The 16032-nt window shown below is 39.0% G+C and overlaps 1 protein-coding gene across 1 annotated transcript; it reads right to left on the reverse strand.

The window, feature by feature from the left end:
• Positions 1–5428: 5428 nt before the first annotated feature.
• NKIRAS2 (NFKB inhibitor interacting Ras like 2) lies at positions 5429–15427 on the reverse strand. Its single transcript, XM_072404044.1, has 4 exons — positions 15338–15427; positions 12295–12398; positions 9971–10212; positions 5429–8464 (listed from the first exon to the last, which is right to left on the reverse strand). The coding sequence occupies exons 2-4, from the start codon at positions 12386–12388 to the stop codon at positions 8225–8227; spliced, it is 576 nt and encodes a 191-aa protein (XP_072260145.1). The 5' UTR covers positions 12389–12398; positions 15338–15427; the 3' UTR covers positions 5429–8224.
• Between the last annotated feature and the right edge of the window lie 605 nt (positions 15428–16032).

The raw sequence follows: 16032 nt of genomic DNA on the forward strand, positions 1-16032 counted from the left end.
TGAAGTTTCTGCTGTAGTGACTGGCTGAGTAATGTAATACTCTTCCATGTCAATGGGTGGCAGTAGGGAGCTTAATTGCCTTGTTTATTCTTAGAGACAAGAGAATTAGCTACTGAGTGTCATTTTGTAACATTTGTTATTTGTGGTGTGCCACAGGATTTTTTCAATGTAAAAATGTGCCATTGCTCTAAAAAGGTTAAACAATACTGGTATAGACCACACCGTAATAGACACAATCCTGTCCCTGTGCAAAGCATTAAATACCATTAGATGATGAAAATAGGATAATAATTATATTATTTCCAGAATGTACAGAAATGGGCCCAGCAGAAGAACAAATACCAAAGTGGAGAAAACCTGGAACAGGACAAATCAAGAACAGGAGTAAAAGATGTGTCAGAACATAGGTACAAAAAAAGGCTCAGTGTGATTACCTGGTCACCCACCAGCCAGAAACAAGCAAGTGAATAATACAATTTCATAGACTGGTTAGAGACACCTGCTGGTGGCTCTAGGAACTACAGACCTTTAACCACAGAAACACACTGCCACCAGCAGGTAACTCATCTGTACTGCGGGTTCTTTACAAATCTTATGTGGCCATTTTAGCACCTTTTGTCGATTTGCTTTTTATTGTGTTACCTGAAAAATGATTTTTTTTCTTATTTATTTCAATTTTTGCACAAAAATTTTAATCTTTTATTGAACATGCAGTTTTTTACAAAATGTGAATGGCATTGCTTATATTAAATAGAAAGGTGGGGTGGCCAAAGTTAAAAATGGACAGACTAACCACCAATGTTATAAAGAAGCACTCTGACCGTTATTATTAAAGAGGGGTGAACACTGACCACCAATGTTATAATGGGATAACTGGGGGAAGTGGATATGTTATACAGTCGGCAGGCAGGCTGCTATGTGAAAATCAAAATGCCCCCCACTATCTACCATCCTTGCTTATGTTATTCATGCATAGAAGTATAAAAGCTAGAAATCGGTGGTTCTAATGCCCAAAGAACATTGTATGAGCTATGTTCTTTATGTGTGCTTGGAGGTGGTGCAGAAAATCAGGAGGTAGAAATTTCCATGCAACTTATCTATTTGCTAACTCATTAAATACAAAAGTGAACCTGATCCAAAAAAACCCCTAAAACAGTACAGGATACCAAAAGGACAATTACACCAGACAGCAATTCCAACATTCTGTTAATATGGACTTCTCTCATGCAGCATATAGACATACATATAATTATTATCATTTAGTGTCACGTGAATTTTCCTGAGTAGATCTTTAATAAATTAAGGGCTAATTAGCATGCAGTGTTGAGCAGTAATTACATTGGTGCCATTGCTCAACCTAATGTCCTTTGATACATCCAGCCCTTGATGTCTAAATGAATGCAGAGATGAAACTTTGTAACAATGAATGAAGGAACCTCTCCTCTCTTTCTCTTGGTTGTCTTGGCTCAGCATTGCCAAGTTGTTGCTCAGATTTTACTATTTTATCAGCATGAGTCAGTTTTGCCTCAAGGAGGGATGAGCAGACGCATCGGACCAGCTGTCCATTTTATCTCCATCCTACAGCTGGAAGGACAGAATTAATTCTAGTGGTCACACCGCTGACGTCACCGAGTTACCCCGCAGTGTACGCACTGACATTTGCCACCAAATCTTAGTAGAGGAATATATAAAACAGCTGCAAGGGTATAGCAGTGTCTATGTAACCAGTAGAAAGACCCATTTTAAAACATTCCTTATCATTCCTGGAGAGATCCAATTCTGGTACTTAAGATGTAAATTACATTCCATTGTTGGTTGTGCTATACAGGATTGCTATAATGTCATCCCTGAACATATTCTATGTATATATTAGAGTCAGGCATTAGTCACTGGCAGGATAGTATGGTGAGCACACATTTGTTCTAGTAGAGGTGTGTGTTCCACTAATCTTTCCATGCTAGGACCTACCTGTAGCCTTGATAACTACCAACCAGACTGGTCCCTAGAATATTTGTATGCCTATCAGCAATTATCTGCATTCATTCATACTTCCACTATGAACTTAAATTTGTAGTTGCAAAGCTACAGGCTGCTGTCTTTAGTTCAATGCATGCAAGCAGTGAAATGCGGGGACATCCAGGGACATATTATTAATATTACACAGTATTTATATAGCGCCATCATATTACACAGCACTGTACAAAGTCGATAGTCGTGTTACTAACTGTCCCTCAAAGGAGCTCACAATCTAATGTCCCTACCATAGTCATATGACTTTAATACAGTCTAAGGTCAATTTTGAGGGGAAGCCTTATAGTATTTAACCTTAAACAGTATTTATATAGCACCACTATATTACGCAGCACTGTACATTAAATAGGGGTTGCAAATGACAGACAGATACAGTGACACAGGAGGAGGAGCGGACTCTGCCCCGAAGAGCTTACAATCTGTGATCATAGGGAACATAAAATGTAGTGATTTATACCCTATAATTAGAGGTGGTAAAGAATGTATGTCCTGTAATTGGGGGCAACAAGGAAAGTATGCGCTGTAAGGGATGAATGTAGTAGGAGGAGGAGGTAAGGTGGGCAGTAAAAGGTGCAGTATGTGCTGACATGGTGTAGTTAATGTTGGGGTTACAGTAGTTGGGGAGCAATCAGTTTGAATGAGGATAAGGTGGGCATTAGGTATTATGGATAGGGTAATGCTGAGATTGGGAGGGAGGTTGAGAGTCTGTGAGTCTCTTTTTAGATTTGATTGTGACCACATGATATGTACACCTCCCACCTGACCTCCACATCCCGTCCTGTCCTCCTCCCTGTGGTCTATCCTCAGGATTCTGTGCACACTAACTGGTGCCCCATATCAGTCTGCTGGTGCTGAGGAGGTAGTTGGAACATAGAGAAAGCCAGTCTACTCAGAGGACCAAACAAACCTCTCACTTTTCCATTAGGCTTGTTAGAAAAAGTCAAATGGGGGTCTCCCCTTTAAACCAGAAGGTAGTCATGTGACTACAATTGCCTTCACTTGTGCCATCATGTGGCAGAAATACCAGCAAGGCAACTTTCCTATTACTCACTTATCTCTAGTCATATTCCTTTGATCCAATAAACATCCTACAAATTCCAGTTTGCCAGTAAGCTGCTATTACTATTTCCCCCAGGATCTGCTAGCTGGTGTAGGATGTCCAGATGTCTAAAGCTACTTACAGACATAAAAGATTGATCTCCCAGATTGGGGAACAATGATAGGTCTGTAGGCATTCCCCAAACCTACAAGGAGAGACAATTGACTGGGTAGGATGCAAATTCCAAGCAATCATTATTTCTTTTTTTAAAGACATTAAACTTGTTTACTAAAGAAGTTTAGACTGTTCACTCGCAAAACTAAATTATCACTGTGCCCTTAGTATATGTGATGTACATGGGAACAGTGAGGGCCCCTTCACAAATCTGTGCTAATTTTCCTACATGATACATATTTTTGTATAATAAACTGCCTTGATGTAAGATAATTTTTGAAGTTGAATTACAACTCAAACAATAAATCCTGTTTATGCTGATAAAAAATTAAAACCAAACCTTCCATTTTGCACTCAGATTGCCCTATTGCCCTTGAATCTAATAAGACTCATGTGTTATTTTAGAAAGGTTTGTTTTTTTTATGTCATGGTGATGATAAACTTATCATAAAAGTGTTAAATTATAAATATCCCTCAGACGAAGAGTACATGAAATAGAACTTATCTTATCGTACAATATTATTACACAGTATTTATATAGCGCCATCATATTACACAGCACTGTACAAAGCCAATAGTCGTGTCACTAACTGTCCCTCAAAGGAGCTCACAATCTAATGTCCCTACTATAGTCATATGTCATTAATGAAGTCTAAGGTCAATTTTAAAGGGAAGTCAATTAACCTAACTGCATGTTTTTGGGATGTGGGAGGAAACCCACACAGACACGGGGAGAACCTGCAAACTCCATGCAGATAGTGTCCTGGCCGAGATTTAAGTCTTTACCACCATGATAGTAAAAACAGAAAGGGAAGGGTTTCCCTTTCTTTAAAAACATAAAAGAACACATTTTTTACTTTATAGTTATTTAGCCTTTTATATAAAGTAAAAATGTGGTGACAGGTCCGCTTTAACTGTTGAAGTCCTTTTTTTATGGATTATGGGTCAAATTCTTTTATTGCTATCTCAATTAACTAATATTGTGTGGTAAACTCAGTTGACCTGTACAATATTGTCTTTAAAAGAAAAAAAAATCCATAGCCCTAATTTTGTAAGTTGTTTCAAAAGTGTGTCAGATTAAGGCTATCTTCAGACTTACAGTTTTTGCAAGTGGTTTTGAGTTAACATTGGACCTGAATAGGCCCATTTTTTTTTACAGCCGATAGGAGGTGGCAACGTTGACGCATGTTATTTTGGACGCTTAAAGGTCACGGTTTACAGATCTGGTCACATGGGAACAAGACCTGGTTTTGGGTCCTGCTTGGGACAGCTGTCTTTGTCTGGCCACATGCTTTATTGGTTGAACCAATCAAAGCAATGATGATGACATCATCACTATCACTATTTGATTTTGGTTCAGCCATTTACAGAAGACAAGGACAGCTGTTCACACATTCCCTCCAGCTAAATTCACTGAACTAATGACAGGAACCCCTCAGCAGAGCTCCTGTCAGTGGACACCTGATGCTAGACAGATCCTTGGAGGAGAGCTGAAAAGCGTTCATTAAAAATGATTAAAAAAAATATGTGGTTTCTTAATTTCCAGGCATTTTTTAACCCTTTTTAGGGAATGGGTAAGGGGTGCTATGTACCCCTTACTTATCCCCCAGAGGGCGGTGAAGGATATCTAGTGGCTCCTTTATTGACGGGGCTTTTTTTTATTCCAAAATAGGTTCAACATCTAAAGACCCCCACAGCATAGACCTTGGCACCTTTAAGAGCAGGTGTGGGTCTGGGCTACGAATGTAAAAGGGCTACATTCATTATGTCCCCTTCCATTTTGCAAACCAGATTTAGGAGTACCTATTACGCTGCCTGGTTTCCTATCCAGGAAAGTCCCAAACCTATTGAAGGGTCAAGCTGTAATACTGGGAAATGCATGTTTTTTCTGCTTGGGTTGCCTTAACTACCTGCAAAAGCCATCCGTTTCATCCACATATTACTATTACATTTTGTTCTTTGCCTCTTCCTGTAAGTTCCTAGTCCATTCATTCTAGGAGTGTGGCAGCTATAAGGAAAGAAGGAAAACAAGCAATAAAGAACAACACATTCATACCCATTGGTTACCTGATTTGGACCATTTTTTCTCTCTGTGTTGAAGAGGTTTTGAATGTTCAGCAAATGTATTTTTATTGCAGCAGGATTGGATAATCATAATCAATCCAAAAAAAGACAAAACAAATGTATGGAATGACTGCTTTATGAAGTCTGATAACATTTATACATCAATGAAATAAACATGGGAAACATATGTGCAGATATAAAACATGTACATAAATGTTCATTCGAAAACAAATATATGAAAATTCATTCTTCAAGGTGAACTAATAGTGGCTGCCAGAACAATCAACCATCAAAGGAGTGCTGTAGTTTCTCACAAAACTGAAATATTTAGGGACAATTAGGCCACTGCAGTGACTGTATTTGTAGTAGATACAAAAGATTTAACAAGAAACTTTCAGAGCATGTTGCTCTGCATAGGGGACAATCACCACCCATGACCACAGTATATTATATGCACAAAAGTGTTGGGAGGGAAACAAATGCTCCCTAGCACTTTACCTTTGTTATTCCCTTCCATTAATCAACGGTACCAGGTTCAGATTGGGAAAAGCATTTATTTTTTATACTGGTGGCCCACACATCAGATCTGTAGACATACAATTTAAAAACCTAGGATATCATTGTAAAAATTAAAAAATGGTTTTCCTGACTTCTGGCCTAATGTATGGCATGGGAGACAGGAAGGAAGATAAACCTATGTGCAACTTCAAGTTTAACAAAAAATTTTTAGTTTCTATATATAGTGGAATTTTTGTGTTGGTGGAATAAAAAGTTAACAGGGCACTCATGAGATATGTACCCTGGGCTCACCTCATTGTCTGTGCAGCCTGTTTGTTTGGGGAAAATATTAGACAGATCTAAGTCTGTGATAGAAGTTGAAGTCTCAATTTGCTTTATATCTGCCTGACTAGTAAAAAAATAACAGATACTGGGTAACATGTGGAATTAGTAAAAGGAATCATATTTTCTAGAATATTCTATAGATTGGAATGTTAGAAATCATGTGCGAGAAGCTTCTGGAATTGATTTTTATATATGGGGCACACAATGGGATTACTACAATATTTGGGTTAGTTTGTATTTAGAAACATAACTTATATACAGTGACTGCAATATAAAAGGTACAGTGAAGGTCTTACAGATACTCAACTTACTCATAGCTTGCCTCAAAAGTAAAGATACAGTCCCCACTATAGATGAAAACATGGCTGTATTAGGTAATAAAATGATATAATATACACTTAGGTGGCCTGATAAATAGGCAAAATGACAAAACTCATTAAGAGAATAGCAGCTTCCATATACAAGCTCTAAGAAAGGTGTCCTGTTTGGAGACAGAGCTCATAAATAAGCTTATGGCAGCATCTAAATAATTAGTCATAATTGATTAAAAATATCCAGGCCAACCTGGGACAGATTTAATAATTCTATGTTATTTAGCTTCACTTTGTGTGAGCCTGACACTTTGGCCCCGATTTATGAAAGCTCTCCAAGGCTGGAGAGAATACACGTTCAGAAGCGAAGCTGGGTGATCCAGAAAACACAGAATGGATTTTTAAAAATCATTTACTATTTGCCAGCAAATGTTTTCAATCCTGGACCAGATCCATTCCAGGTTTGCTGGATCACCCAGCTTCACTGATGAAAGTGTATTCTCTCCAGCCTTGGAGAACTTTCATAAATCAGGGTCCCAGACTTGATATACCTTTTTTCCAGCAATTCTTTCACAAAACAGAAGTAGGATAAAATCTACATCTAGTGTCAAAAACATAAAAGTATTACAAGGGATCTACCCCTCCTTTAGGGTCTGTGTTGACAATCCTTTGACCTGCATCTGACCAGCTTTAAATGGCATTTGAATTCCTATATGTATGGGTATGAAAACCCACATAAAGTGAATAATAGCCAATTGACACAAGCCTTTACTCTTCTAAAGAAACATCGCTGTCTGTATTGCTATTGGAGAGTTTGTCAAACACTGTAGTTGACTCTAACTGCTCCTGGGGTCATATAAAGTGGTGTCCAGGGGTGGCTAATCACATGGTTTAGGTCATGTCTGAAAGAGGCCTTACGTCAGCTAATAGCTGTGTCCCCGTCACCTGCCAGGCATAATGCTTTTTCTCCCAACCCCTGAGAATGCATTAAAGTGTCAAAAAGTAAGCCTTATAGCTATAGAGTTAAAAGATGAACCCCAAGGCATTATTGGCCCCAAGGCTATTACTGACATGGAAAAGGTAACATTTGCTTGTGAATAATAAAATATAGTAATTGCGAAATCTGTCAGCTTTAAAAGAAGAAAAAGCTAAAAAAAAATGTTTCCATTTCTACCTTTCATTGTGGTAGAATGTACCATCTCACTATGTCCATCTTATATATTGTATAATTATTCAGGCACAATGCAGCTTGGTAGTTGTTACGGCTGTGCTGCAATACTAGATTTCACTGTCAGGTAGCACTGCTGGGGAAATCTGCATTTGCACATAGAGACAGCTGTAGCGTCATTAGCAGATGATTGAATATGACTTTTCAACTGTCTTTTAAATACATTAGTTTTTTTTTTAATCAACAAGCATTCTATTTACATAAATGTTAAAATATATTTAAAATGATTTCTATTAAAAATGGCAATGCCCTAAAAAAATGTCAGCTTCCAGAGCACAGATTGGGCTTTAGGGTATACACCAAGAGCCTCCTAAATTACTGAAAAGTTGCATGCACTCCCTCAATAAACAACATCAATATGTGCAGAGTTGGATACGGAAAGGCACCATGAAGAGGTCACACTAAGGTAGAAGCAGCTGCCTGTGTGGGTGCTGTGTGGGTTGTGGGCAGAAGCCTGGAAGTGTAAGGGAGCTACATGCAGTGATATAATGCCCACTGATCAGTGTAACATCACTTAGTGGAAAGCACACTACTCTAGCTGTCCAAAGAGCCACTGCCTTTGTTCCTCCTGCTGAGTGGGAAGGCAGATTTGTTCTGGGGCTGAGTCATTTTGCTAGCTAAGAACACAAAGGGTTCTATGAGGGTGCGCCGCTCGCTCACGGAGACTTCCCACAATTTCACCTTCTCGCTCTTGGCCCACTGCTGAGCTGCATCATGGTCCACCCTTCTCTGGTCCTGTAGATCACACTTGTTCCCCAAAACCACAATGGTGACCTTAAGAAAAATGGAAAAGAATATAATTCATAATTTTACAGGTAATATAAAAATAATATGTTGTACAAGAAAAGAGTCAAAGTGACATGCAGTATTTATAATTATGATTTTTGCAAATTGGAAGTAGACCAATAGCAAAAAAAAAACAATTCTTATATTGCTGTGCCATGATAGAGCAAAACATCAGTATAAACAGTTATGCATTATTAAGTGTATTATTAAGTGTATCCTGTATAAAGGTTTCATTGTTTTTAATGGACTTGTTAGAAACTTAATAGTCCATTCGATATCAAAAGAGGGGTGGAGTAAATCAAAGAAGGACAAACAAAGCCTCTGAACTGCCATGTGTACTACTCAATTAAAGTTAATGAGATATCTGTTGACATAGCTGTTTTTTTTTCTGTGCGCAACAATAAATTATATAAAACTTTTAATGCAGGGTTGTAGGCACTTTGGATAGTATCCTTGTGCTTGACATCAGTCCTAAAATATGGTTACCTGTCCTTTGCCATACACAGACTAGACCTGAGCAGGGAGCTAAAGAGGTGCATACACTTTCATCCACCCCTAGACTAAGGGTTGGTGCAGGCCCACAACCTATTTGGGTGTTCAGAAAACCAATAGGAAAAAAAGAAGAATTCAAGATTGTCCTTCTCTCTTGCTGATGTCACAATTCTCTCAGGAACGTTCCCTGGTTGCAGTCAGTATATTACCAAAGCAGGGCAGTTTACACTCAGACGTTTCCTGGGATTTTTGTTCAGCCTGCTGTGTTTTGGTGTGACAGATGCAGGAGATAATTAGGCATAGGTACAGCAATAATAACACTACAAATGTACCCTTATCCTTTAATGTTGCATGGATAAAATAATTTATCCTTCTTTAAGCTTTATGTGGCTACTCAGGGCTGAGGACTTCCCTTCCCATGTGATAGCGTGGGGTGACCGAGCTTTCATTCACCAAACACCAGCACTGTCATATTGTAAAAAATATTGGGAAGCCGATGCCTGTCATATGATCCAATTAGAGCTGGTGTGAAAATGGACTTCCCTTCTTTGGCAAAGCTCCAAGTTACTAATACACTATTACAAACAAAGATGACCATTGTGGGGTCAACAGAGTACTTGGCAAAGTGAGAGTCATTAAGTGACACAAGAATGCTTTCTAACCTCCTAAAGCTAAACCCTATTTTTTAATATACATAAATACTTTATTAACTGCTTAAAAGTAACCTTCCATGAGATAAAATATGGATGCTGCCATGGCTGACTTTCTGGACCTGTTAGTTGCTGTCATCCTGAATATTTGGCTTTGATACTCTGAGTCACTGACCTGAAAGAAGCATACAGGTACCTTCTCCTGACTTTATCTGCAGACTTGTTCCAGATCAGTAAATCAACAAGGATCCAATAATAAATGTGTATGCAGCATTAACAATATTAATACAGACTGCAATTAATAAAAACATTTCCTTTCAGAAAATATCATCACTGATCAGAGATAAGATACCTCCTTCTTATCCTTGCTTCTGTCAATCTCTTTCTTCAGAACCTCTACTCTTTTAAAGGACTCCTTATTGTCCACACTGTACACCAGGACATAGCCATCGGTCCCACAGAAGCAATGTTTTGGAAGCTCAGTCCCATCCCTTAATCCTCGTGTGTCATAAAAGCGAACCTGCTCCCGCACACCACGGTCTGTCTCAATGGAACCAATGTATATATCTTCTTGGGTTTCCATCATGTCTGATCCTGGAACACATTTCAATGGCAGTTTTTATACATCTAGTAATCAGGAAAGACACAGGTACAACAAATAAAAACATTCACAGAATAATATTTGTACTGGGAGAATATAAAAAGCTGGGCAACATATTGGTTTCTTAGCAATCAAGGGAACCCCATTGCAATAGCAGCCAGGAACACTTACATTCAGGAGAAGTTGCAGTATTCCTTAACACCCATAAACCAATGAGCTGTAGAGAGCTTACAGTTCAAAACTGAGCCAAAATGCAGAAATGGCTTGAAATTGATGCTGGTCTTAAAGTACTTAAACCAACAATATATATTCCATAACAGAATCAGTATAGAATGCAAAACAAGCTGGAAAAGAACAAAAGAAAAGAGAAACAATAGTGAGAACCCCCCCCCCCCCCATTGGAGAATAGTCTGTTGAACTGGAAGAACAAGGTGTGGAGACATTGACTGGTACATAAGTGGAGTGATACAAATATTGGAGAGTGTACAAAGAAGGAAAGGGGAGGGACACATGTGTTGATAAGGGATCTGGTATTCTCAAGAACAAAGCAAATCTTGTTGCTAGGTGTTCTATCTAAGGATCCAATGTTTGGTCAAAAATGGTAAGGGGAGCCTTAAGCATACCAATGAGTTTTTCATGACCCATTATGCAATTAGGTTTAGCATTCAAAACATTATAGAGAATAGACTTTGAGTTTCAGGTTTTTGCCACTGCTTTACGGGCAACCAACAGGACATATGTGATCAGTCTAGAAAGGGTCTTAAGGCTAGGGACAATCGTGCAATATTTGTTGTTAGAAAACAACGACTAACGACAGATCAACGATTATTCACGATTATTTTGAATGATCGTATAGTGCACAATTCTGTACATGCTGTAACAATACGACAGTTCAAATATAATCAACCAGTAATGCACACACACGATACCATTGTTTGAATGATGCGGGAAGTGACATGTACCGGAGAACAATCCACGATCTTACACACAATAGATAGCGAACGATTGTCGTCCAAAGGATCCACCAGGACAGTCTTTCGTTCCCAGCTACATTCCTCATTCATTAGCGTTGTTGGCCTGTCATTGTGCACTTTTTTTGTTAACGATTATCAAATGATCGGTCGCTAAGCGTTCACTTCCATGGACAATTATTGCACGTGTGTACGTAGCTTTAAACATAGGTGACCCAAGCCTACTGATGTGATGTGTGCCTAATGTGATATCAGGGGTTGGGAGCATCTAATGCTAGTGTTTGTATTTAGTGTGGCACTGACCAAGAAGGACACAAAGCAAAGTAAACACTCATTTTCTGTCAATTGGATTTTCCTGGCCCATGGTGGACTTACATTGCAAACACAAATCAAAGAAAGAAAACAACACCCACTTACAGATTGGATGTGCTGTTTAAGTCATAGATAGGAGGAGTTTCTTTGTAAATCAAATCTTAAGCTATAGAGCTCTGTAAACAAATGGCTGTTTGGAACAGATGGCTAAGAGTTCTATGTGCAAAAAGGACAATGTTTTATGTTTTCCTTGTTAGCAAGTTCTGCAATTATATACTTTTGGCTCTTACCTGTAAAAAAGGAATTGAATACTTACGTCTCCTACTGATTGGGCCGCTAACCACTGATAAAAAGAAACGGTCTCCCTAAGTCCACTGGGAAACCAACACTTTCAGGAGTGCCTTATTGAATGTCATATTTGCTGTATTCACTGGTTCCTCCGTATTCCACCATGTCAAGTTCCCAGCAGATTTACAGGGACTATTTCTACTGATTAGAGACATGTTGATCAGAGTTACAGTTAATTTAATATGTTAGTTAGGCATCAGTGTCATTCTAATATAAAATATTTATTTATCAGCCACAATCTGCTTGAATTGCAAAGACAAAAACAGGGACCTTGTGTCCACGTCACTATGTCTTAAATAAGAATGTCAACAAAAAGGAAAACTGCTACTTAATTTTTTAGCATATTGAGTCAAAAAAGAGAAAATTAAGGCAGGCAAAATATTAGAAGATCAAGCCAAAGCTTTACAAGTATAATACATATGTTCAATGTTTCAGACAACTTACCCACCACATGGTTTCCATACAACAGCTGTTCCAGAATTGACGTTTTACCTACTGATTGCTGCCCGCATAACACCACCTTACAGCTCTTCCCCATGGCTGGAAATCTACATAGACACAAGCACAGATCAATAAAACGTTAGGTACTTCTGTGGAGAAAATATACTTTGCAAAGTAGTAAAAATCCTTCCACAACATTTTACAGAGTTCTGAGCCTGGCCAATACTGTACATTCCTTAACCACAGCAGTGAGCAGATTATATCGGCATGTTTTAGGTATTTACAAACTATACAAAGATCAACTCTCATCATCTACCCTATTCTATTATTATTACACAGTATTTATAAAGCATCATCATATTACGCAGCACTGTACAAAGTCCATAGTCATGTCACTAGCTGTCCCTCAGAGGGGCTCACAATAAAATGTCCCTACCATAGTCATATGTCTTTTATACAGTCTGAGGTTGATATTTTTTAGAGGAAAGACAATTAACCTAACTGCATGTTTTTTTGGAATATGGAAAGAAACCGGAGTACCCAGAGGAAACTCACACAAACACAGGGAGAACATACAAACTCCATGCAGATAGTGTCCTGGCCAAGATTTCAACTTGGGACCAAGCGTGGCAAAAGTCAGAGTGATAACCACTGAGCCACTGTGCTGCCCATACTAAAAAGTCATTGTTGGTCTTTACAGTATGGTTTCACCTTTAGGTCCATTCAAAGAAAATCATGCAACTACAATTATCCTTTTATCTCTCAGCTACTTTTTTTATTTCCGTAACACAGCTTGTCTGTTATGGTTAAAGCGATGCTATAAGTAGCTTTTCTAAATGCAAAAAAAAAGCCTCTGTGGGGAAATAAATGGAAATACTTATTATTCCTTTTTGAATGATTTTCTGATCAAGAGAAATCCACTGTAAGGAAACTAATAATTCTGGGGGTGTTGCTCCCCTGTATCTGCTCCAGAGCTCAGTGGTCCTTTCTGCTACAGAGACCATTGAGCATTGTGGGGTGGGGGCAACATTTTTGTAAATTTTGGTTTCAGATGAAATTTCACAAACCTATTCCTCCAGATCAGAGAATCAATATGTATTAACATTTTTATTAACAATGTTACAGGGACAGGACTTTGCATTTCAGAAGAGAGCATGAGACTGTCTGGAACGTGCCCAGTGACCCAGCATGCCTTGGAAGTGCTGCGACTGAATAAACTTTCATCATCCCAACCTGGCCAAACAAGATGGCTGAAGATTGGCAACCCTGAAAAAATAGAAGAATATGGTGGCACCCACAACTGAACAAAATTAAAAAATGCAATCAGACAGGTATGTTTATTTTATCAGAGAGGGCACATAGCCTGTCCCTACTGTAAAAAAAGAACTGCCGGATCTTTTAATTTTTACCTTTATTTCCACTTTATTATCAAGTTAACGCAGTGATACACATACAGGGTTTGAATTACTAAAATGATTTAGGGTGTTCATAGTGAATTACCCCCTTGCAAGAGATATATCACTTAGTAAATCAGATGAAACTCTGCTGACTTCAGCCATCCAATCCCATGCAAGGAAAAATGCTGTTTTTAGATCTCCTTCCATGTCTTTGGGTATTTTTTTGCAAAGTTGATTTTCTGATATAATTTCCTATCCAATCCTATTCTGCTCAATAGATATAAGAAACAATCAATACAAAAACAACTTAATCTGTCTAACTTTAAGTTAATACAGCAAAAACTGAATGTGGTCATTTAAGGGTTAATAAAATGCTCCACACACCATCAATGGATTTGAAATGAACAGAATTGTGAGGAACATTGTTAGTTGATACATTAGTGTAACATATTGTAAAAAAATTGTTTTAAACTGATACAAGTATGATCTATAACAGTGGTCCCCAACCTTTTCGGACCAGTGGACCACTAATTTTACCGGCTCTGGACTGCGCATGCGCGGGGAGTCAGGTGTCACTCAAAAGGGAGGAAGCGTCCCCTTTAGTGCCATCAAGATGCCAGATCGGCCATCTCTCCCATCGCAGGTCTGAGCCAGAAACACAACCCGCTCATTTCCCTGAGCCTGGGATCAGTACGGGGGACATGGTCCATGGCTCTGTCCAGTGCGCCCCGCCGGCGTTATCCTTCTTCTGACCCCGCTTGAGGGTGCACCGGCCAGAGCCGTGGACCACCAAAATTTTCTTGCGGACCACTGGTTGGCGACTGTTGATCCTTAAGATCCAAATGTATCTGCAGCTTACAGTGTTTATAATCCTTGTACTATGTCCCTGCCTAAACCATGCTATCAGACTCTTGTACTATATGAGTGTTGGGATATATAAAGGAGCCTGTACAGAGGGATTGTGTGATGAGCTGACAACCCCCTGACATCCCAGGAATCCCCTATTATTATTATTATACAGTATTTATATAGCGCCATCATATTACGCAGCGCTGTACAAAGTCCATAGTCGTGTCACTAACTGTCCCTCAAAGGAGCTCACAATCTAATGTCCCTACCATAGTCATATGTGATTATTATAGTCTAAGGTCAATTGTTAGGGAGAAGCCAGTTAACCTAACTGCATGTTTTTTGGGATTTGGGAGGAAACCCACGCAGACACGGGGAGAACCTGCATGCAGATAATGTCCTGGCTGGGGATTGAACCTGGGACCTAGCGCTGCAAAGGCCGGAGTGCTAACCCCTGAGCCACCGTGCTGCCCCTAGATTGTAAGCTCTTCGGGTCAGGGTCCTCTCCTCCTGTGTCACTGTCTGTATCTGTCTGTCATTTGCAACCCCTATTTAATGTACAGCACTGCATAATATGCTGGCACTATATAAATCCTGTTTATTATTAATATTAATAATATTATTAATAATATTCAGCAAGGCTTTGTTACATGGCGATGGGGTGGACCCCCTGCATTGTCACACTCATGATATTTGGATGGTCTAAAGCATAATAGCAGCAAAGCACGACGTCTGCCCGTTCATGTCTCTACACACACAGTAATAATATAAATAATAATAATAATAATGGGAACACAAACCTTGTACAGCAACAGCTCAGCAACTAACAATCTTCCTGCTTCCTGCCAACCAAGGATGTGTACAGAGGAAACAAGGAGGGGGAGTGTCATTATGCTGCACAGCGCCACCTGCAGGCCAACAGAGCTTACAGCAGCAGCCAGTGCTAAAAAATGTCTTGCTTTTATTATTATTATTACACAGTATTTATATAGCGCCAACATATTACGCAGCGCTGTACAAAGTCCATAGTCATGTCACCAGCTTTTCCTCAAAGGGGCCCACAATCTAATGTCCCTACCATAATCATATTACATTAATACAGTCATAAGATCAATTTTGGGGAAAGCTAATTAACCTAACTGCATGTTTTAGAATGTAGGAGGAAACCCACACAGAGAACCTGCAAACTCCATGCAGATAGTGCTAACCACTGAGCCACCGTGCTTTATGACTGACTGACTGTTGATTCACTATTTACTGTACTTGTTCTTCTCATGGAATTATGTTGGAGAAGAGGTCACCTCTCTAAACCCAGCTAAAAGGTTCTGATGCAATATTATAAAATACTAACTTTAAAGTGTGAAGTGATATATAATACTAATACTAAGTGTGAAGTGATATATATTTACTTTGACAGCTTGCTGATTGGCTCTACCTTCTACCTGTTATTTTTTTCCCAGAAAGATCAGAATTGTGATCTATTTTTCCTGATGGC

Source organism: Pyxicephalus adspersus, chromosome 3 (genome assembly GCF_032062135.1).
Source record: "Pyxicephalus adspersus chromosome 3, UCB_Pads_2.0, whole genome shotgun sequence".
Taxonomy (NCBI): Eukaryota; Metazoa; Chordata; class Amphibia; order Anura; family Pyxicephalidae; genus Pyxicephalus; species Pyxicephalus adspersus.